Source organism: Limanda limanda, chromosome 5, assembly GCF_963576545.1.
Source record: "Limanda limanda chromosome 5, fLimLim1.1, whole genome shotgun sequence".
Taxonomy (NCBI): Eukaryota; Metazoa; Chordata; class Actinopteri; order Pleuronectiformes; family Pleuronectidae; genus Limanda; species Limanda limanda.
The window spans coordinates 28,355,279-28,379,910 of record NC_083640.1 but is presented as its reverse complement, the minus strand read 5'-3'; the positions used below and the strand labels follow the sequence as shown (position 1 = coordinate 28,379,910).

Here is a 24,632-nt window from a genome sequence, read left to right as displayed (position 1 = left end):
AACAAATGGGGCTTTTTTTGTGCTCTTGGCAAGGGGTAGTCTGGATGTGAACCTAAAATGGCCCATGTGGTAAAGGTGAATTTGACCCAAATAGTATAATTCTGTGCCACCTTCAGTACCTTTGGCTAACATAGGTATTGCTATCTGGCAAATAGGAGCAGACCGTCCAAGTGCCATCATTCCAGGTGGTATGTGGGCCAGATCACAGTGCAGGTCAATTTGAGCCAAAACAATTTTTCTATGTTGGTTACAACCTTGTCTGTGAGCACCGACAGCCACAGGGGGCGCTGTATGTCAGCCACTAACATGGCTGATGAGGGGCCAGCCAATGTTTTTCAGCCTTGTCAGATATTTCATGGTCATATACTGCACATATAATGATGACCTTCGCAGTGCATATATTTACCTGATGATTGAAATCCAGCAAGTCACATATTTTGCTCCGATCAGGCATCTGGACAGACACAGAGTACATGCATTTATGTCCCTATTCTTACTGATAATACATCAACTGAAGCAGAATAAATAAGACTATGGTGGGTGAAGTCTACTGCTTGTATGTGAACATTATGTTACTCTGAAACACTGATATGCTTCATATTCTAATAAGACATCAAAAACTGATTCTGAAAGGTCTGTGTAGCTGGTTTCTTGTCTCTCGGCTTCACTTCATAACACCTTATGTAAATGTTTTTATGGGAATTGTAGTTACTATCTACACATATAAAGTATAGATCTTTCTTCGAAATGCAGATTTATCTGAAACACCCAATTTCATTTTGTTAAAGTTTCCAACCTGAAGAGAAGGGGACACGATTAGTTATATCATGCTTCTACTTCGTGGTACATTTTGGAACTTCACACTGTCTATAAATTTAGCTCAATCTGGAGATGGCCTGTTTTTATTGTGTTTGCTGACTGAAATTCTATCCTAAAAGCATTCTCAATCAAAATAAATTATAAGACTAGCCTTAATTTTTCATTGACAACATGGAATATTAAGAGGCAGCTGCCGGGATGGTCTAGGTCATCTAAAGCAGTGTGCAACATTTCCTTTTGCTCTTGTCAGATTCCCCACTGGGGCTGCTGCCTGTTCCTTTCCCCACTTGTCCACTACCCGTGTCATTATGTGTCTGCAGCTTTAAAAAGTGGCAGTTTAAATATACTGAGTTACAAGTAAAATGACTGCATTTAGAATATATATATATATATGAGTTAAAGATCATAGGTTTGTGAAGCAAAGTGTGATTAACATTCCTAAAGTAACTAGAAACTGACTCCTTTGCATATACAGTAAATATATTCGATTAATGTTGTATTTGAATGCTATTATATATCACACATTAAAACATTAAATACATGAATGCATTTTGTATAGAAGTTTATGTAAAACTGGGATCTTCAAAGTAAAAAATAAATGATAGTGTGGTCAAATACATGTAGTGTAGGAAAAATACAATATTTAGTGGACAAACAGTAAAACTAAAGTAACAAAGTGATTACCAGTGGTCTAGGTTTGACTGATAAATAATTTGGTGATTTCTTACCTTTCTCAAGGACGTTTTTCTCGAAGTATCCCGGCATGTTCATGTTGCCGGGTGGAGAATATTGGGCAACCACATAGACAGTGCCACCAACAGAGGCTACACCCACGCCCAGTTTAGTGGTTTCTTTCCAAACCACCTGAGTAAAATGCCCTGCGAGAAGAAGCACAGCAGTGAAGTGAGGACAAAAGTGTGGTGATGTGTTTCTAACTTAAACTGCTCAGTGTTTTATAAAATGAATAATACTTCAAAAGTAAAGGTCAATATAAATGTTTTGCTTTTCTACTGAATTTGATAGATTATTACAGAAAAAAAGTCATTATCTGAAAGTGATATATATTTCACCCACACATTTCAAATCTGGCTTTATTCATTGTGTCCCTATGGAGTCCATCAGATGTTATGTGTTTTACCAGTGTTCATGCCGAACCCAGGACTGCTCCAGTTGTAGTCTTTGATCTCACTGTACCACGCATCCACAGCTCCTTTCCCTAAAGAGAAAAGACACGCACAAAAAGAACACAATATGAACAAACTACAATGATGTGATTGAAAACCTAAATGATAATAATGCCATTATGACAAACTTAAGAAGCTGTAAGAGAAAATTACAGTGTAGTGGTAAATGCTAAACATAGTGTAACAGCATAGTGAGTAAAGAAGTCCCATTAAGTTACACAACTGACTAAGGAATGTCTTAAAGCTTGTTAAGTTCAGCCCCCAGGAGCTGCTGGTTACACTGCAGTAAGTGAGGCTGCAGCACCAAATCCCCCGAGTGTGATATTATGCTTGTTCATTAAGTTGTTTTAATGATCAGTCTAGAATAGTCATATTCCTTATTTAAAATGTTTGAATGAATGTGATTGTGTGAATCTCACCTGTCGGGGCCCCGGAGCCCATCATGTAGTAGATGTTCTCTCCATGTTTTGTATCGCTGTGTTTTAAGGTACCAAGCTCCACCAAGTGATCGGCCCATTTCTGAGATGAATCATTCATGTCGCTACTGAGCGTCAGTGGCGGCGCACCATGTATCGCCCTGTAGGCATTGTGAGTCTCCAGGAACTCCTTCTGAAAGCTTTCATCTGCAGAAAAGAAGGTATCAACTTTAAGTGCACAGTAAAAAAAACATGCTATGAGCAATTACTGTGCCTGGCTGTCCACACACTTGGGTACAAACAGGATTATTCATGACCTGTGATGACAAAGATCTCGACAGTGATGATATTTTTTGTTTCTTAATAGTTCTGAAGCACTTACCTGCCATTATGTCTGTGGTTGTGAGGTCTGAAAGGGAGAACAGAACAAATGAGGACAGAGTTAAAAGATAAAATCCAATAATCTGAAGGAACACTCAGCAGGTGCTCAGACACAATGTGCTGATGGTTGAAACAAATCTACTGTATCTTACACAAACTAATCTCTAGCACTCACCTGCGTCAGGTTGTGTTCCTAAGATCTGAGGGAATGTCCTGTGTACACACTGCTGTCTGCTGTCTCAAAGCCAGTATTTATAACACAGATCTCACCACTCCTTCCTCTTGTCTGTATGGAGGAGGAGACCGACCCCCAGCCCTTTCCTGCTGGTACTTCCCTGCAGCCACTTAACCTTTTTCATGTCTCACAGCGCACAGTGTGGCTGTTTGTTGAATAGCCCACATTCTCTACTCGTCTGCACCACTCTTGATTGATGCAGAGTGGTTGTCTCTCTAATCCAGGATTCCACAGACACATTAGTGCAATTCAGGCTTTTTTAAACTTTGTGTTCTTCTTTTTGGGGGGAAATGTTTTGAAGTGTACTTAAAAAATGATATATTTCAATTAAAAGATGGAAAATGTGTTCATATGACTATTAATTAACAGATAGTACCTGTTATACTGCTCAGTCTTGGTTACCACCATAGATCCATACAATACAAGGGATAAATGAAGCAACTGAAGAGCTGCACACAAAGAAAACAGGTAAACAGAAAATAGATGAGCGAAGCCTTGAGGTGGTTGAGGTTCTATCACACAGGTTGTGGAAAAGTCTCCTCCAGTGCAGCACAGTTTCCTTCCTGCCATCTGACAGCAATCTTACACAGTTGCTGGTGGTTTTAACAAGCTGTGGCCTACATCAAACACTGACAAACTGAAGACTGACTCTGGAAACAGACTCCTGCCGGGGCTGCAGTTGATCCTTTTCCGGTCTTGACCAGGCTGCAAGGCACTGGGACAGCTGTGCAGGAGAAAAAGAGGATCACAACCAGTGAAAGCACAGCAAGTTGCTCCAAGGACAGCTCTGATTATTGCCAGTATATGTAGAGAACAGACAACCATTTGGAGCCTATAGGTGTGGTCCATGAGGTGAGATCACTTTGGGATTCAGTAGCCCCGTTGAGGAGCTTCAAGGCTCACATGGGCATCGATGAAGCCTGGGGGACGGTGGGAGGAACAGACATCTGGACTAACTTGCTTCAACGGCTGTCATTGTGATGCTACTGTGACACCAGGAGAAAATTCCTCTACACCAGCAGGGCCTGACGTGATGCTCAGGGTAACGTCTTCATTCTTTTCATCGAGACCAGCTGATTGGCCAAAGCACAAACAACGAGACACAAGCTTTGCTCTTAAAATACATGCAAATGAACATTGCTGTAAAGAACATTGTTACTGTTAAGTCGTAAGTTTTTATCTGTTCACTATTTCATTCAGCTCAACATTTTGTTTACAAGAGGACTGAAAAACGATTACACACCATAGTGGAAGAAGTCCTCGGATTATTAACTGAAGTCAAGTATGAAAGTATTTCATGTTATATACATAATTGTCACTCGTACCTTTTTAGAGATAATCAATCCTTATGAACAAAATGTACTTATTCAAAGTAAAAATGTCTGCCTGTCTGACTGACATGTCTCATTGGATGACTGCACACCACTTCAAAATCAAAGACAAGACCGGAGTACTTTTCCCTCCAGGGAAAGGCTGTCCCAACCACGAACTGATTATTACCTTTGACAATTCCATGGTAGCCCCCACCCAGACTGCTAGGAACCTGGGTGTGACACTCAACAGTCATCTATCGCTTACTGTGAATATTACTGCAACAACCTGTTCCTGTAGATACATGCTGCACAACATAAGGAGAACACGTCCCCTTCTCAGTCAGAAGGCAAGGGACTTTTTTTTTCTGAGTTTGTAGATTAATGGTGGAATCCACTTATTGTAAGTTGGTTTGGATAACAGCGTCAGCTTAATGAAATGTAATGTAAAAATAGAAAAATTTGACAAGTAATAAAATGATTAAAGATATCTACAACTGAAATTCCACACGTGTTTTGTAAATATAAAATATAATTTCAAATTTAAGAAATCTAATATGATTGACATGGTAGAATTTCTGGATGTGCCTGTCATTTTCGAAAGAAAGAAAGTAATTCATCCATAAATTGATCATGATTTCTACAAAGTTTTTACTATTTGAACTTTGACCAGCGTTCTACCATCACACCATATTTCTGTGCAGCGGTTTCATAGCACCTGTTAAATCTCTGTGAACCAACTCAGCATATAAATCCATTGTCCAGGATGTCACTTTTGTCCAAAACCTATGTACAGTATGTAGACAATACAGGTCAGAGTGTAAACAAGGCTGCTGTGGAGATTCATGTTTCATTAGGATGATTTCATCGAACTCCCCCAGGACAAGTGATAAAGGTACCTCTGTATCCTATTTGTACAGGCTCACTTTAGCTTTTAGCAGTCTGCATTTCTCCTCCTGTTCCCTATCATCACCCTGAGTGTTTGCCTCATTTGTTCACCTGTGTCTTGCCTTTGTTCCTCCTTCTATATAAACCCAGTCTTTCTGTTGTCCCCTGTCTGATTGTATCGTTTTTGCCTGTGAGAAGCCATGCCAGGATTCTGAGTTTTTGAGGTCTGTTATCTTGTATGATATTTTGACATTCTGATTTTTGATCCTCTTTGTTTTTTCCTTTTTTTGGAATTCTGTTTTTGCCAGCTATTGAATTGGATTTTACGTTTTTTGCTGCTGTCATTTTTTGCCTTTTTGGATCCTTGGTTTTTTCCTTTTTGAAATAAATAAGTAGTTTTGCATCTTGGTCTGCGATTGGGTCCTTATACTGAGAAAGCCTAACAGTGGAGACTGACAGGAACTGGTTTGGACAGGTCTCTGAGAGATTCCTTCCAATTTCACCTGTAGATATGCAAATAAATATTTGTCTCTTTTGTTCAAAGATGAACCTCTCATTCCATTCCAATGATTTAAGAGATGTAAAGATGTCGAAGTCTAGAAGTGACTTTTAAATATGTAACTGGGTTCATTCCTGCAAAGTAATTATAGTTGTGTGAGTTGTGGCCTCACTCTCTGTAATTCCACAGAAGATATTTGCAGTTTTTTTTTACAACCTGTCTTAACATCTGTTCCCTTTAATAGTTCACCCAAAATGATGACACATTTGCTGCTGCATCCTGAACTACTCTGTAATGGAAATTCATCTTGAGATTTGAAATAATTAAATTCTCAGACTGGATTTGCCCTTGAGTCGTTTTAATAGTAAGCTTTGCAGAGTTTACACAACAAGCACGGATGCTCAAAATGGAACTGGCCGCAAGTTCACAAAAGCCAGAACTTGTACGCAGAGGCGTTTCATAAAATAAAATATGAAAAAAAGACAAGCCAGAACTATTACAAAGAGGCGCGTCATAAAACTTAATTTGAAATAAATACATGAAATCATCATCTGTGTCTAACTGCTGTGTTTGTAGCAAACTCCGTTTATCAAGGTCACAGCAGTGAGACACCTGGTCAGTTGAATTTTCCCTTATAACTCTTTTCACTGTAAAGGTGTGAAACTGTTCAAAATGTTTCACCTTATCAATACTTTTTTAACCTTTATCTTGATGATGTTCTCCTTTACACTTGACATCTATTGCACTTCTGTCCATCCTGGGAGAGGGATCCTCACAGGTGGCTCTCTCTGAGGTTTCTACGTTATTTTTACACTGTTAAAAGGGCTTTTTAGTAATTTTACCTTACTCTTGTTGAGGGTTAAGGGCAGAGGATGTCACACCATGTTAAAGCCCTATGAGACAAATTGTGATTTGTGAATATGGGCTATACAAATACAATTTGATTTTGATTGATCATCGTATACTCTCTTGGATCAGATAGTAAATGCTTTTGTACTTCCACTCTGACTATTGCTCTGTGTTCTGTCTCTGCGCTAGGGTCCAAAGATACTCTGATCGTCACAGGCTCTTCGAATACATGCAAATGCACATTGCTGTAAATGACATTGCTAGTCAGTTAAGTCAGATAAGTTTTTTCTGTTCACTATTTCATTCAGCTGAACATTTTGTTTATAATAGAGCTGAGAAACGATTACACACTGTAGTGGAAGAAGTCCACAAATAATTTACTTCTTACAAGTATTAAAGTATTTCATGTTATATACCTAATTGTAGCTCATACCTATTTATTAAAAAAATGTACTTATTCAATGTAAAAGGATTAATTTTGATTATTGCTTCTTGCAGAGTGATATCATTTGCATAGATTGGATTCAAATTATTATTGATTATAAGTATTGTAAGAAGTCTCTCAGTTTAACTCCGGCATACTTGAAATGTTTCTTTGCGTGTGACTGAACAATTTAAATAGTTTAAATAGTGGAAAAATGTACTGTCTTAGAAATGGACCCAACTTCAAACCCCAAAAAGCTGTTCTCCATCTTTTCCAACCTCCTTGACCCCCGAGTCCCCCTCCTTCTTCCACCCTTCTACCAAGCCACTTTGTCAACTACTTTACAAAAAAGATAGATGACATACGCTCCTCATTTTCAAATTCACCTTCTTTAATTACATTTCCATCAACTTCATCCTCATCCCCTTCTCTTCCCTCTTTCACCCCCGTCTCCAAATCAAGTTCTTACCTTAGTAACCTCCGCCCATCCAACCACCTGCCCCCTTGACCCCATTCCTTCTCCAGTGTTGTGCATGAACGAACGCAAAAGAACACGTTCACTTTTATGAGAACGATGAACTGAACGCAACTCAATGACAAATAATGAATTTGAATGGTGAACATGTTCATATTGTAGCGTCCTCGCTACAGAAGGAAGGAAACTTCTCTCTTTATGTGTAACTTTATTAAAGTCCAACGAACACGACACACTTCACGTAACTCCGACACTCCTATCATCCACCACTGCTTTCTTCACTCCACTTTCTCATTCACCCTTGACACGCCAACTCATCAGCCAATGAGAGCCTGCTATCCCACAAAACCCTACAGCCATTGGCCTAGAACTATCACATGCCCCCTCCCTACCTGTTCACTGACCAGGTCATTTCAATACTTTCTCCTCAGGAGAGACGCCGTCTAAATCGAATGCTTGCACCATGTCGTTGCTCAGTGCCCGTAAAATGTCTGCGATGTAGCCTAACCTAAACCAACTAACACAACAGCTCTCGGTCTTATACACAAATGGCAAGTGAAAGCAGAGACGCAGACTCAGCGACTACATCCGATGCACCTTATTATTATCTGAGGGATTTTTACACACTGTCTGATAAAGATTCCGACAGTAAAGGCAAGGGGTAGTGATGGATAAGGTTTTCTTTAACAAGTTAAGTCTTTTATTCTCACTTTCCACCTTAAAACTATGAAATGAACTGAACTATGAACTCGTTCAGAATTTAAATGGTGAACTATGAACGTGAACTATTCATGTTTACTTGTATGAACTGAACTTAGAACTAGTTCATGAGAGGTGTGAACTTGCACAACACTGCCCATCTCACATTCTCCAGTCTATTGCTCCCAACCTGTCAATTGTCTGTTTCCCTAACTCTCTGAAGGATGCAAGAGTAAACCCTATCTTGAAGAGACCCACCCTCAGCCCGTCTGAAGTAAACAACTACAGACCGGTCTCTCTTCCTATCTTTCTTTCCAAAGATCTCGAGCAAGCTGTCTTTAAACAACACTCCTATCTCCACCATAACAATCTTCTTGATCCTCACCAGTCTGGTTTCAAGGCAGTGCACTCAACTGAAACTTCCCTTCTTTCTGTCTCTGAGCAACTTCACACTGCTAGAGCAGCCTCTCTCTCCTCTGTCCTCATCCTTCTAGACCGTTCTGCTGCATGTATCACAGTGAACCACCAGATCCTTTGTTCCTCCCTTTAGGACCTGGGTTTCTTAGGCTCTGCTATTTCCTTGTTCTCATCCTACCTCAACAATTGCATTTAACGTGTAACTTTGAGAGGATCTGTGTTTGAACCTTATCCTGTCACTACAGGCCAGGTGGTCTCTCAAGGTGCCATCCTGGGTCCCCTACTCTTCTCTCTGTACACTAACTCTCTCAGCTCTGTCATTCACTCACATGGCTTTTCCTACTACAGCTATGCTGATGACACCCAATTAATCCTCTATTTACCCCAATCTGAAACACAGGTAGCAGCACGAATCTCAGTGGATGTCTGCACACCACCTGAAAATCAACAAGACCGAGCTATTTTTCCTTCCGACTATACCTTTAATACAAAAAATAAATAAATAGATAAAAATAAAGTACCGCTTTAGTAGCACTTATATGCCACTTACATATAGCACACTGTAGTTTGGTGTTCTTGAATACAATTGTAATTTCTTGATTCTTATTGTTCTGGGTTTTTACCCTAATTGTTGAATGCACTTATTGTAAGTTGGTTTGGATAAAAGTGTCAGCTAAATAAAATGTAATGTAAAAATAGAAAAATTTCACAATTATGATAATTTATTACAGATATTTACAACTGCAATTCCACATTTGTATTGTAAGTATAAAATATAATTTAAATTTCTGAAATCCGCAATTGCTTTTTTTAATATAATTGACTTGCCAGCATTTCAGGATGTGTTACTGTCATTTTCCCATTTCTTTCTTTTCAGATATCTGCCCCAATTTGCATATTCTTTAAATGATGGAGGATGACCGTCAGATATCGTGGTTTTGGATCCTGATTTTGATAACAAAAAGAGTGCTTGATAAACAATATGCCTACTCACAATTTCTAAAATTTCTGACAATAAAAATGGACACGTTTTCATTATTTTACAAACTGTTCCTTGCAATGATTTTGTAAATATTATAATTTTGTTGATGTTCTCAGTTACACAATGCAATTATTGATACAACTTTATTCACCCACATATCCACACTTCTGTCCATCTTGGGAAAAGGATCCCTCACATGTTGCTCTCTGAGGTTTCTACATTTTCCCCCTGTTAAAATGTTGCTAGCTTGTCCTCACTCTTGTTGAAGTTGAAGGGCAGAGGATATCACATCTTCTTAAAGCCCAATGACAAACATTGTGAACTGTGACCATGGGCTTTACAAAATAAATTTGAATGATTGATTAATAAATATATGTCGCTGTAAGTAGCATGTAGACTGTGTAACCCTCTGCAGAGCTTACAATTAAAAACTCAAACACAACTCCGGTTCGAGAAACTCTTTATTTCACATTTTCTGTTAAACTTCCACCACAGTTCTAAACTAACATATCAGTGATTTAATCTTGAGTGGCCAGATATAATAATAATAATATAATATAATAATAATAATAATAATAATAATATAATAATAATAATAATTTTACATATTCAAAATCCATGTATGCATTTTATGATACCTGTAATGCAACAAAAGTTGATGGTATCTGCAACATCGCCAGAAGTAAGAACTGAATTGTTGTTATCAATGATTGACATTTCTACTTTTGAAAACTGAAATGTTGATATCAAGAACGAACAATTTGACCAGCAAGCTAGATTGATGATATCATTAATTAGGATTGGACAATCACATTATGTAGTGGGTAACTTGGAACCTATTGACAATACCTAACTGTTCACACACATACACACACTTTAACGTGTAGTCAGATACACATAATGTCCTTTGAGCGTAAACGCACATACATTCTTCTTCTGCTTCTCAACTTCAGCATGCACCTCACACACACACACACACAAGGATAATGAGCGGACCTCTGCCCTCCCTCCCTCACATACACACACACACACACTACGACATGTGGTTCTTCTTCTCAACTCCTGCCTTTGACTCCTTATCAAAAAGGGAGTCTGCCACAGCGGACAGATTGGACTTGGAGCAGGCTTTCATATCTTCTTTTCATGAATCGCTTCATTGTGTTGGTTCTGGGACGCCCTCTCTCATGTGCATGGTTACCAGTTCGTTGCTATGCTTGTTGCACTTTCTGTGGTTTTGCTCTGTGTCTCACCTTGTGCCTGAGTCGAGAAGATGTACAGCCGTGGCCAAAAGTTTTGAGAATGACATAAGTATTGGTTTTCACAAAGTGTGGTGCTTCAGTTTTTTCAGATCTTTTTATCAGATGTTACTATGGTATACTGAAGTACAATTACAAGCATTAAATAAGTGTCAAAAGATTTTATTGACAATCACATAGAGTTTATGCAAAGAGTCAATATTTGCAGTGTTGACCCTTCTTTTTCAAGACCTCTGCAATTCGCCCTGGCATGCTGTCAATTAACTTCTGGGCCACATCCTGACTGATGGCAGCCCATTCTTGCATAATCAATGCTTGGAGTTTGTCAGAATTTGTGGGTTTTTGTTTATCCACCCGCCTCTTGAGGATTGACCACAAGTTCTGAATGGGATTAAGGTCTGGGGAGTTTCCTGGCCATGGACCCAAAATTTCAATGTTTTGTTCCCCGGGCCACTTGGTTATCACTTTTGCCTTATGGCACGGTGCTCCATCATGCTGGAAAAGGCAATGTTCGTCACCAAACTGTCCTTGGATGGTTGGGAGAAGTTGCTCTCGGAGGATGTTTTGGTACCATTCTTTATTCATGGCGGTGTTCTTAGGCAAAATTGTGAGTGAGCCCACTCCCTTGGCTGAGAAGCAACCCCACACATGAATGGTTTCAGGATGCTTTACTGTTGGCACGACACAGGACTGATGGTAGCGTTCACCTTTTCTTCTCCGGACAAGCTTGCTTCCAGATGCCCCAAACAATCTGAAAGGGGATTCATCAGAAAAAATGACTTTACCCCAGTCCTCAGCAGTCCAATCCCTGTACCTTTTGCAGAATATCAGTCTGTCCTTGATATTTTTCCTGGAGAGAAGTGGATATTTGCTGCTCTTCTTGACACCAGGCCATCCTCCAAAAGTCTTCGCCTCACTGTGCGTGCAGATGCACTCACACCTGCCTGCTGCCATTCCTGACCAACCTCTGCACTAGTGGTGCCCCGATCCCTCAGCTGGATCAACTTTAGGAGACGATCCTGGCGCTTGCTGGACTTTCTTGGGCGCCCTGAAGCCTTCTTCACAACAATTGAGCCACCTTCCTTGAAGTTCTTGATGATCCGATAAATAGTAGATTTAGGTGCAATCTTACTGGCAGCAATATCCTTGCCTGTGAAGCCCTTTTTGTGCAAAGCAATGATGACTGCACGTGTTTCCTTGCAGGTAACCATGGTTAACAGAGGATGGACAATGACTTCAAGCACCACCCTCCTTTTAAAGCTTCCAGTCTGCAATTTTGTCTCAATCAGGATGACAAAGTGATCCCCAGCCTTGTCCTCGTCAACACTATCACCTGTGTTAACAACAGAATCACTGACATGATGTCAGCTGGTCCTATTGTGGCAGGGGTGAAATGCAGTGGAAATGGTTTTTTGGGGGATAAGTAAATTTTCGTGGCAAAGAGGTACTTTGCAATTAATTGCAATCCATCTGATCACTCTTAATAACATTCTGGAGTATATGCAAATTGCGATCATAAAAACTGAGGCAGCAGACTTTGTGAAAATGAATATTTGTGCCATTCTCAAAACTTTTGGCCACGGCTGTACATCATTCAAATTGAGGGAAACAGTTTTAGTGTTAGCTCAACGGTCCCTCTCTTGACAGGTGTTAATCATACAGGCGGTTTTCAGCATCATCAACCCGCGACGCCAGGACTGCCTTGTGAACCAGCCAAAGAGGCACTGCCGCGCGTACAAGAACCTCTGTCACGCCCAGTATATCAATATATAAGCTATGTACGGACTTTGTGTAAGCGCCTTTTTTCCCGTGCAGCTTACTGCGTAAGACTGGAGGCCCATGCCTGGGCCCACGCATGATCACATGATTTCCACCCGTAACAAACCCATCCAAATTATCTGTAATTGAGTAACAGTCAATGGTAAAAGTTGAATAGTTGTAACTATACAGATGGACATTTTAATGACTTAATAGGATTCACATCAAGAAAAATGGGTGAATGAAAAAAAATGTAGGTATATTTAATTAGCATTGCTATTTCTAAAAATTATTCAATTGGATTTTTCAGGTAGTGAGAGAGAACACTTCTCTGCAGAGTAAATAGATAATAATTGAGTATATGCATGTAATGCAGCCACTTAAAGGTGCATATTAGTATCTAGATAATGCTACCTTAAATAACACTGACTTTATTTGTTGTTGGTCAATTATACAATTACTTTTTGCAGCCTAAAGACAGATGCACCAGCAATATGTCTCACCACACCACATTATAAGACCAAATTGTACAGTTGTTATTTATTCCAGCTACATTTTATTGCATCAGTCTGAGACCTTGTTTGCATATACTGGAGACTGACAGGAACTGGTTTGGACATGTCTCTGAGAGATTCCTTCAAATGTCACCTGTAGATATGCAAATATATATTTGTCTCTTTTGTTCAAAGATGAACCTCTCAATGCATTCCCAAGATTAGAGGGATGTAAAGATGTTGAAGCCTAGAGGTAACTGTGAAATATGTAACTATGTTCTTGCCTGCAAAGTAATGATAGTTGTGTGAGTTGGCCCCACTGGCCTCACTCTCTGTAATTACACAGAACACGTTAGCAGTTTTTTTTTTACATCCTGTCTGCAATGCTGTTACCCTGAAATAGTTCACCCAAAATGATGAAACCTTTACTGCTGCAGCCTGAACTATTCTTTTCACTGTAAATGTGTAAAACACATGCTGATACATAAGCTTATTCTTGTAATTGGCCAAACAGAGACAATTACATTTTGTAGATTGATGGATATTAAATGTCATGATAAACCACCCTGTCTCAATTGTGGCCAATGTAAAACCAACTGTGATGAAGAGACCTGGGTTGACTCATCTTTGTGCCCTGACAACAAATAAGACAAACACGTTGATGTTGTGTTTATAGACTCTACACTATCTATATGCTGACATTTAGATAGTGTTCTGGACAGTGGAATATGCAGACAACTCCTTGACCAGCTCCGACACAAGTATGACACCTTTCACCGTCATGTTCCCTCCCAGGAGGAGGACGTGGCTGTCCCTTCTGTCCAGGCTCACCTGCGTTGCTGCCATAAGATGTTGAGGGAGGCTCGGGCGGCGTTTGTCTGCACAGCCGCCAGGAATGAGAGGTTGGCCAACCGCAGACGTGCCCCCACGCACCTACTGAGGTGGGATTCCAGCCTGCTCCGTGCACACCACTGCGTACCTGAACCACTTTGCGTAGCCCGTAGGGCAGGGGTCACCAACTGAGTAGTACGAAGGGCTACTTGTTTGATACAAACTTCCTGGAAAACAAATTTGCAAAGATCACCTTTTAATAATAATAATAATAATATATGTGAAGAGATGTCTGATGACGTCAATGTTAACTATTTGTCAATACAATGTCAATACTTATTAACAATGATTTCCACAACAGTGATGGTAGGAAACAGATATATTAAAACATGCAACATTTATTTCTGTTAATCTGTTTCAACTTTGCTTAAATTCAACTTAATTGAAGTACTTTTGGTGACATGTATCATTACATTCCTCCATCAGTCTGTACTTTTTCAAAAATAGAGAAAAAATCAATTAAGTTATAATCACTTTGTTACGATGATAAAGTTCAACCAAAAAGAACACATGCATGTGACTAGTTGTAATGTTTCTAAGTGTTTTCTAAATTTGTTGGGTCTCACACTGTCAGCTGCCAGAGTTTTCAGACCTAAAATACACACTGGTCTTTCCCCATGTCCTCCTTCATTCACTGTGAACCCAAGAGCATGACAAGACATTTTCCCCTCCCCGTCGCGGCCTCTGCGCCCATTTTTATTAACCAGTTTGAGAATCACTGGCATAGAGTGAGGTTTTTTTTTGTTCTTCATTTTTTTTTTTAAATTAGGGCATGCCTTGCAATCGGCGGGCCGAGCTGGACCCCCTGGCCGTATGTTTGACACCCCTGGTTTAAATTAAAAAAAAAGAAATGGACCCTTCTTCAAACCCCAAAAAGCGGTTCTCCATCTTTTCCAACCTCCTTGACCCCTGAGTCCCCCTCTTCTTCCACCCTTCTACCAAGCCACTTTGTCAACTACTTTACAAAAAAGATAGATGACATACGCTCCTCATTTTCAAATCCACTTTCTTTAATTACAATTCCATCAACTTCATCTTCATCCCCTTCACTTCCCTCTTTCAACCCCTGTCCCCAAATCAAGTTCTTACCTTGGTAACCTCCGCCTGCCCAACCACCTGCTCCCTTGACTCCATCCCATCTCACATCCTCCAGTCTATTGCTCCCAACCTGTCAACTGGCTGTTTCCCTAACTATCTGAAGGAGACATGAGTAAACCCTCTCCTGAAGAAACCCACCCTCAACCCATCTGAAGTCAACAACTACAGACCTGTGTCTCTTCTTCCCTTTCTTTCCAAAGCTCTACAATCAACTTTTCTCCTATCTTCACCATAACAATCTTCTTGATCCTCATCAGTCTGGTTTCAAGGCTGGTGACACTGCCCTTCTTTCGGTCTCTGAGCAACTTCACACTGCTAGAGCAGCCTCTCTCTCCTCTGTCCTCGTCCTTCTAGACCAGGGGTCTTCAACTAAAATTGCAAGAGGTCCAGACATCAACCTGACTAAACCAGTTTATTTATTTTTATTGCACAAGCTTTTGTAACAATACAAAATCAAACTGGCAAAAATACAATGCCTATGCTGGACAAACATGAAACAAAGTGCAATAAACATTTTGTCTTGGCATTTGCATAAAGGTCTACATTCCTTAACAACCACTTTAAGATTGAAGCAAAAACTTTTTAGAAAAAGTAACAAGAACTTATTTTCATAGGTTCATTCACATGTAGCCTATTGTCTGTATGCCTACTTCCCCAATTCAGGGGGAGAAATTGGCTTTAGCTTTTTCTGTTAGTATTTTGAATCTTGGGAGGAATGGGGTCAGTGCCATTCTCAAACATCATTTTGTAAATGTTCATTAGTCATTCTTGAACGGTATTTGGTCTTAATAATGTTAAGTGTTGAGAATGCTGATTGGCTACTGTATGTGGAGCCAAACATTCGTCAAGGTGTGTACAGCCACTTTAGTGAGACCAAGGAAAACTTTCTCAGGTACAGTCTGTAGCCAGAAGCTCAACTAAGAAGACCATAAAATCTTTTTTTCTGTCATCTTCCAAAAACTGAGCAAACTGTCTGGCCATATGATTTTTCTGTGGTTCCAGGAACATTTTTATTTCACTTATAATGGCCTAAACGCGTGCTAGAACTCTGCCTTTGCTCAACCATCTAACATTGCATTGCAGCAGTTCGCATTTGAATTTGCATCAACGTAGGTCAGGAATTCTCGAAGGAGGTGATGTTTATGTGATAAAGATGCCCTGGAAAAGTTGATACGTTTCATCACAGTATTCATAACCTCTGCATACTCTTCTGAAACGGTAGAGCACATAACAGACTGGTGGATAATGCAGTGATATGAGGAAAGGTCTGCATTGTCCTCTCTCGTTCCGGTTACTGCTCCTTTTTCTTTACCCATCGTTGAGGGAGCTCCATCGGTGGTGATGGACACAACATATTTCATTCTGATGCCTCTCTGTTTTAACATTTCTTTTATAGCTAAGTATATGTCTTCCTCTATGGCAGTGGTTCTCAAAGTGCCCCCCACACTCTCCAGGGGGGGCGCGATGTCACAGATTTTTTAATTTAAAAAAAAAAGACCGCTGACCTGTCACAGTTAAGTGAAAGCTCCCTCAGTGGCAAAATGCAAGGGGCTTGACTGACATAAAAACAAATAAAATACTGTTTCGTTCCTGATCCACCAATCAAAAGAGGAGTGTTATCATTTGAACGCAAGTTGCACGTAGGCTTTTGAATATAAAAGTAACTGCAGGCATGGTCAGTGCTCACCCTCACTGAGACGACACCCTGCAGAGTTTGTGCGATTGCTCTTGTTTCCTCTATCATTCAGATATTAATTTCTTTATAAACATTCCGTTTAAAGACTCACTCCTTCCTTAGTAATACCTTCCTGCACTTGCAGTAGGCCTATTCGTAGCCTAACGCCGGGTTCACACCGGACGCTGAAGCGACGCCAAAGTGACGCGTAAGCGCAGCGCCAAGCCTTAAATAACAGCTGGCTCCCATCCACTCCCATGTTAATCCTTTGTGCAGGTCCCACCGGAGGCTGAAGCCCCGCGCTGCACCAAGGCTGCCTTGCGGCGTGCAGCGATCACTTGACGCGAGCGAATCGCGCCAGGAAACACACTGAAATTTTTTTTAAAACGATATTGATGACATATTTTATATGATATTAATGATAAAATATGCATCCCATATTTTGTATTCCCCTTCTGTTGTCCTGCAGTTTTAATTTTACCAATTTCACCAATCACATTATTAAATGTCCCCCTCTGCCCATCCACTACAGACACACAAAGATAAAAAGAGAGGTGGGGGTGGGGGTGGGGGGGTCTACGTACTCTCCCCATAGGCTTGAGTGGAGAATACGTAATTTACCCTCGACACCCGACATTGAACGGAGCAAACAGCGGAGAAGTTCTTGAAGATGGATGACATTAAATTAATAATTGAAGTGGAGAAGTACAGTGAGCTGTATGATCCTCGGCACATGTTGTATAAAGACAACTCCAAAAAGGACAAATGTTGGGACGCTGTTGCAGTTAATGTTGGTGCAACAAGTGACTATATGCTTTTATACTACTGGGTCAACGGGTGATATTATAAGCGCTGCCCGGCGCTTCATCATCGCTTCAGTGTCCGGTGTGAACAGCCAAGCTCCGGCGCGCTAGGGATTATTGGGCGCGTGCTTCGGCGTTGCTTCCGCGTCCGGTGTGAACCCGGCGTCATCTAAGGAGTAATTTGGTCCAGAGTCTTTTTAGAAAGGGTTAGGGCCTTCTAGCTTCTTCCAACTGCAGCTAGCCCTTTTCTCCTTAACACCTACCTTTACATTTTCAATCAACCACCGTGTTGCAACAAATAAAACACCAGGACTTGAATTGTGTACTGTTCGTTTTGTTAGGAACCATTGCCTAGCACAGCCTTATTCATTATTTGTGTGCAAGTCGCTCACAGCCACACATACAAACACACTCACAAGACCACGACGTTGCAATTAGAACTTTATTAACTTCACACACACTGTATAATATAATAATAATTGTCTGTATGGGCCTAAGAATAACAATAGCCTAACCTTGACATTTCAGGCCTATCAATAACAATATGCTATCTATCTATCTATCTATATATGGTGGGGTAGTTGAGGGCGGCGGTCGCGGGGGGATGGGGGGGGCCCCAACTACCCCTAACCAGCTTTGGGGGGGCCCTGCTTGCAAAAGTTTGAGAACCCCTGATCTATGGTGTGTGTTGTAATTGATGTGATGCCTAAAATGTCCTCACAGAAATCTTTCCTCTCTGCGTGATAAAATCTGATATATACCAAAAGCTGAGCATTGTTACTAATATCAGTTGATTCATCAACTGTTAAGGCTATGCACGGTGCACTTTTAATAGCAGCAGTGAGCTGTGACCGAACATTCACTCCTAATATTTCTGTGCGTCTTGTGGCTGAGACGGGGATTTGTTGAATTTTTTCTATCAGTTCACGAGCAAATGAGGCACACCGGTCTTGTTGACTCACTGCAGGAAGAGCAAACACAGACTTTTCTGTCCACTCTGCTCGGAAGACTCGGTTTTCAACGTCAACTTTCCTAACTTTTGATAACGCTGTTTTACGCCTTCTTCCGTGTGTCTCCGTCTGCATGCTTCTCTCTACCTAGCAACCCGGATACACAGTATGATAGCAACCCATAGGACCCAAGTGGCTCCACTTGGCTGCCGTCGTTATGCCTGATTAAAAGTCTCTTAAAGTCAAACAAGGTCGCCGCAGTATTTCTATATATATTTTTTTAATGGAGAGTCTAGGTCCGGATGGAAATCTCTCGCGTCTGGATGTGGACCGGAGTCCGCCAGTTGGTGACCCCTGTTCTAGACAGTTCTGCTGCATTTAAAACAGTTTACCACCAGATCCCTTCATGACCTGGGTGTCCCAGGCTCTGCTCTCTCTGTGCTCTCATCCTACCTCAACGACCGCACTTGGAGAGGACCTGTGTCTGAACCTTGTCCTCTCACTACTGGGGTCCCTAAAGGTTCTGTCCGTGGTACCCTACTCTTCTCTCTGTACACCAACTATCTCAGCTCTGCTATTCATAGGGATATTAGTTGTTACCAATACCCTATCATGAACAGAAATCTCAGGAACAGCTGAGAATCCTACCAATTATTTAGACAGCTTCTCTCTGATCACCCTTGATCAGATGACCAAAATAATCTCATGTTCTAAACTAACAACTTGTATCTTAGATCCCATTCCTACAAAATTGCTTCAAGAAATTCTGCCCCTTAATTGATAGTACGTTACTGAACACAATCAATCTCTCATCATCAGGATATGTACCACAGTCCTTTAAACTAGCTGTAATCAAACCACTTCTGAAAAAACCCACTCCGGTTTCGATGTTTTAGCCAACTGTCACGGTTTGAGGATGCAGAGGTATGAACAGAAAGGGTATTTAATATAACAAGAGTCTTTTAACAAGACCAAAACAAAACATAAAACACTAACAGGTAACACTGGAGGGAAACAAGAACATGAGGATCATAATCCAAGCGACAAGGCAGACGGAGAACACAGAAGATCCAGGACGGGAAAGCTGGACGAGACAGCAAGACAAGACAAACCATAAGCGACAACGTGTAACATGAGTAACAAACCGACAAGGGACAAAGGGGAACAAGGAGGCTTATAAAGAGACACAGGGAAGGCAGGGGTAATTAGCCACAGGTGCAACACATGAGGATTTGGGAAGACAATCACCAAGACAGGAAGTGACACACCCGAGAAGCTGGAACAACACACAAGAAAGCAAAATAAAACAGGAAACAGAAAACAGAAAACACAGAGAGACCGAATTTAACAAACTAAAATGACAGAACATCACACCAACTACAGACCGATATTCAACCTCCCCTTCCGATCTAAAATGCTACTTTCAGTCGGGTTTTAGAGCCAATCACAGCACGGAGACAGACTTGGTAAAAGTCACTACTTACCCATTAATAGCTTCAGATCAGGGATTTGTGTCTGTCCTCGTTCTGTTAGATGTTAGTTCTGCATTCAACACTATACGCCCATCACAATTTATTACAGACACTAGAAAAGTTAATTTGCATTAAAGGAACCGCCCTCAAGTGGTTTAAATCCTATTTTTCAGATTGATTCCAATTTGTTCAAATTAATGATCAGTCATCTGTGCTCACCAAAGTTAACCACGGTGTTCCACAGGGTTCTGTGTTCGGCCATATTTTATCCTCATTATATATGCTTTCACAAGAAACATTATCAGGACACACTCAATCAATTTCCTCTTCTATGCGGATGACAATTAACTGAACTCCAAGCATGTCTCAAGGACATAAAAACCTGGATGACCTGCAATTTTCTCTTACTGAACTCAGATAAAACAGAGGTTCTAATACTTGGCCCTAAACACCTCAGAAATACATTATATAATGATATAGTTGTGCTAGACTACATTGCTCTTGCTTCCAATGAAACAGTCAGGAACTTGGGTGTGATCTTTGATCGATTTGTCCTTTAATACTCACTTAAAACAAATTTCAGACATGTGCTTTGTCATCCAGAAGGTTGGCGGTTCAATCCTCAGTCTTGCCCATCTGCATGCCAAAGTGTCCTTGGGCAGTATACTGAACCGTTCCATCTGACCTTCATGCGGTCTGGACAAAACGAATGTGGGCCTAAAGTGGCCCCGTTGTAAAATAGCAAATGTGTCCCAAATATCTAAAAAAAAGTGGGCTTTTTTTTGTGCTCTTGGCAAGGAGTAGTTTGGATGTGAACCTAAAATGTCCAGTGTGGTAAAGGTGAATTTGGCCCAAATGGTAAAATTTTGTGCCCCCTTCGGTACCTTTGGCTAACATAGGTATTGCTATGGCTAACTTGTGGCCCAGATCTGGCAAATAGGAGCAGACCGTCCAAGTGCCATCATTACACGTGGTATGTGGGCCAGATCCTTTGAGCCAAAACAATTTTTTCTATGTTGGTTAAAACTTTGTCTGTGAGCACCCATAGCCACAGGGGGCGCTGTATGTCAGCCACTGACAAAGTTCATGAGGGACCAGGCAAATGTTTTCCCGCCTCGTCAGATATTTCATCGTCATATACTTCACATATAATGATGACCTTTGCAGTCCATGTATTTACCTGATGATTGATATCCAGCAAGTCACGCCTTTTGCTCCGATCAGGCCATCCTAAGAATACAAGAATGCATCAGCACAATAACTAAGACTAGGGTGGCTGTAGTCTACTAATTGTATGTGAACATTATGTTTCTCTGAAATACTGAGATTCTTCATATTTATTTGACATCAAAAACTGATTCTGAAAGGTCTGTATAGCTGGTTTCATGTCTCTTGGCTTCACTTCATAAAACTTTATGAAAATAGTTTTATGGGAACTGAAGTCACTAGCTACTAATATGAAGCATAGATCTTTCCTTGAGTTGCAGATTTATGTGAAAACAACCGATTTCTTTTTTTTAAATTATCCAACATGAAGAGAGGGGACACGATTAGTTGTATTATGCTGTCACCTCGTGGTACATTTTGGAACTTCACACTGTCTGTCAATTTAGCTCAATCTGGAGAAGAGTTTTATTTTGTTAATTTTGAAGTTATTAAATCAGTTGTTGAAATTACACCTAAAAGCATTCTCAATCAAAACAATTTGATAAGACAAGCTTTCATTTTTCATTGACAACATGGAGCAAGCAGTGTGCAACGTTTCCTTTGGCTTTTGTCAGAATCCCAACTGGGGCTGCTGCCTGTTGCTTTCCCCATTCGTCCACTACCCGTAAAAGTAATTTGTTAAACTTAAGCCGAATCACCTGAAACACACGACTGTTGCTGCTGCTGCAGGAAAATACACAGGAACAATTTAAACCTGCTGGATTACCCACAATTGGCTGCATGAGAAGAAATCTGTCCTTGTATACCTAACATACTGTGAGCAGGAGATAATCCTCTAATAGCTGTTGCATCAAGCACATTAAAAAAACTTTTCTTGATCAGTTCATCACACTTCAAGAAGATTTGGATCCAACATAACTGGTTTGTTATGATGTACAATGAGTTTCTGCTCACTAAAAGTGAACCACATCTAAGATATCCCGATTCTTTTATAAATCCAGTGCTGCAGCATTCCTCTGTGTGTTTTTCAAACCAAAACTGGCTCATTATGTGTCTGCAGTTTTAAAAAGTGGCAGTTTAAATATACTAATTTACAAGTCAAATGACTGCATTTAGAATATTTATATATGAGTAAAAGATCATAAGTTTGTGAAGCAAAGTGTGATTAACATTCCTAAAGTAACTAGAAACTGACTCCTTTGCATATACAGTAAATATATTAGATGAATGCTGTATTTGAATGCTATTATATATCACACATTAATACATAAAATAATACATGAATGAATTTTTTTATAGAAGTGTATCATGTGTTTTTTATGTAAAACTGGAATCTTCAAAGTAAAAATAAATGACAGTGTGGTCAAATACATTTAGTGTGAGAAAAATACAATATTTAGTGGACAAACAGTAAAACTAAAGTAATAGAGTGATTACCAGTGGTCGAGGGTTGACAGATACGTAATTTGGTAATTTCTTACCTTTCTCAAGGACGTTTTTCTCGAAGTATCCCGGCATGTTCATGTTGCCAGGTGGAGAATATTGGGCGACCACATAAACCTTGCCACCAACAGAGGCGACACCCACGCCCAGTTTAGTGGTTTCTTTCCAAACCACCTGAGTAAAATGCCCTGCGAGAAGAAGCACAGCAGTGAAGTGAGGACAAAAGTGTGGAGATGTGTTTCTAACTTAAATTGTTGTGTCTAGTGTTTTATAAAATGAATAATATTTCAAAAGTAAAGGTCGATATAAATGTTTTGCTTTTCTACTGAATTTGATAGATTATTACAGAAAAAAATAAGTTATTATCTTAAAGTGATATATATTTCACCCCGAACATTTCAAATCTATGTTTATTCATTGTCTCCCTATGGAGCCCATCAGATGTTGTGTGTTTTACCAGTGTTCATGCCGAACCCAGGACTGCTCCAGTTGTAGTCTTTGATCTCACTGTACCACGCATCCACAGCTCCTTTCCCTAAAGAGAAAAGACACACACAAAAATAACACAAAATGAACAAACTACAATGATGTGATTGAAAAACAAAATGATAATAATGCCACTATGACAAACATAAGAAGCTGTAAGAGAAAATTACAGTGTAGTGGTAAATGCTAAACATAGTGTAACAGCATAGTAAGTTAAGAAGTCCCATTAAGTTACACAACTGACTAAGGAATGTCTTAAAGCTTGTTAAATTCAGCCCCCAGGAGCTGCTGGTTACACTGCAGTAGGTGAGGCTGCAGCACCAAATCCCCCGAGTGTGATATTAGGTGTATTCATTTAGTTTTCAAATTATTATATAAATATATAGTCTAGAATAGTGGCATTCCTTATTTCAAATATTTCAATGAATTTGACTGTGTATCTCACGGCACCGGATCACAGGAGGAAACATGGGTTTGAGCTCAGGCTTCCTTTGATGGAGTTGGGCCGTTTGGGAGTTTTCCACATTTTAACAAACTATTGACGGATCAGACCGTTGGCAAGGAAACTCGTCTTCATCGTGTTCACATGATGTTGTTACAGTTAATAACAATAATTAATATAATAATAATAATAATAATAATAATAATAATAATAATAATAATAATAATGATTGTATTTATATGTCTGTAAAAAATATTTCATGAGTTAAGTTACACACAGCAGTTTTAATTTTATAACACACACAGACACAATTAAATAATTTATTTGAATCCACCAATCATATTCGTACAAAAAGGATTCAAACATTTCTTAGAGGTTGAATACAGCTTAGTGACTCATGGGTACAAGAAACATCTCCTACACCAAACAGCAAGACTACCTATAGCAGCTGATACAGAGCAGAACCTCGCTAGTTGTTTAGATCGTCTCTTACTAAGTCCTGCCAGTCTTAGTCCACTGACCGAAAGCTTATGGACATGCCCCAGACTTCCAAATATCAATACTACCAGTTTACAAGTATAGCCTGTATACACACACAGACACACACACACACACACAGACAGTCATGTGATTTCCAGTAACTGCAGAGGGAGGAGAAGCCACAAGTGAAAGTGTTCAGACTCGTTCTAACTACAAGGAGCAGACGGAGGAGACGTGAAGTCTGAGGCTGGTGAGTGTTCAGCAACCTTTATATTATTCATTCATATTATTTCACTGTCACAGAGTCTGGGTCAGTTTTCTAGTTTGACTCAAAGCTGTGATTGGCTGAGTCCAACAAATTAAACCTACGACTGTCTCAGGTTACCATGTCTACAGGGAAACAGTGTAGCAGGGTTGACTCTGTTATATTTGAAGAAACACTGAGTTTACGTACCTGGCTTCATTGTGTGTGTTTGAGCTCACAGTGTTTTTCCTCTCAGACTGAAGATGAGTAGTTATGAGGAGGAAGAGGAGAGAGCAGAGTCTCCAGTGTTCAGCTGAGTGTCTCTGAAGGGTGACTGGTCCAAAGATCATCCTCTTGTAAACTTCAGTAATGAATCTGGACCCTCACACACAAAG

General features: G+C 40.1%; 1 protein-coding gene across 1 annotated transcript; it reads right to left on the bottom strand.

Moving 5' to 3' along the window:
* Positions 1-1,031: 1,031 nt before the first annotated feature.
* Positions 1,032-23,648, bottom strand: LOC133002211 (Golgi-associated plant pathogenesis-related protein 1-like). Its single transcript, XM_061071976.1, has 8 exons — positions 23,624-23,648; positions 23,043-23,120; positions 22,624-22,773; positions 2,802-2,828; positions 2,423-2,626; positions 1,958-2,035; positions 1,550-1,697; positions 1,032-1,119 (listed from the first exon to the last, which is right to left on the bottom strand). The coding sequence occupies exons 1-8, from the start codon at positions 23,646-23,648 to the stop codon at positions 1,032-1,034; spliced, it is 798 nt and encodes a 265-aa protein (XP_060927959.1).
* Positions 23,649-24,632: the final 984 nt, after the last annotated feature.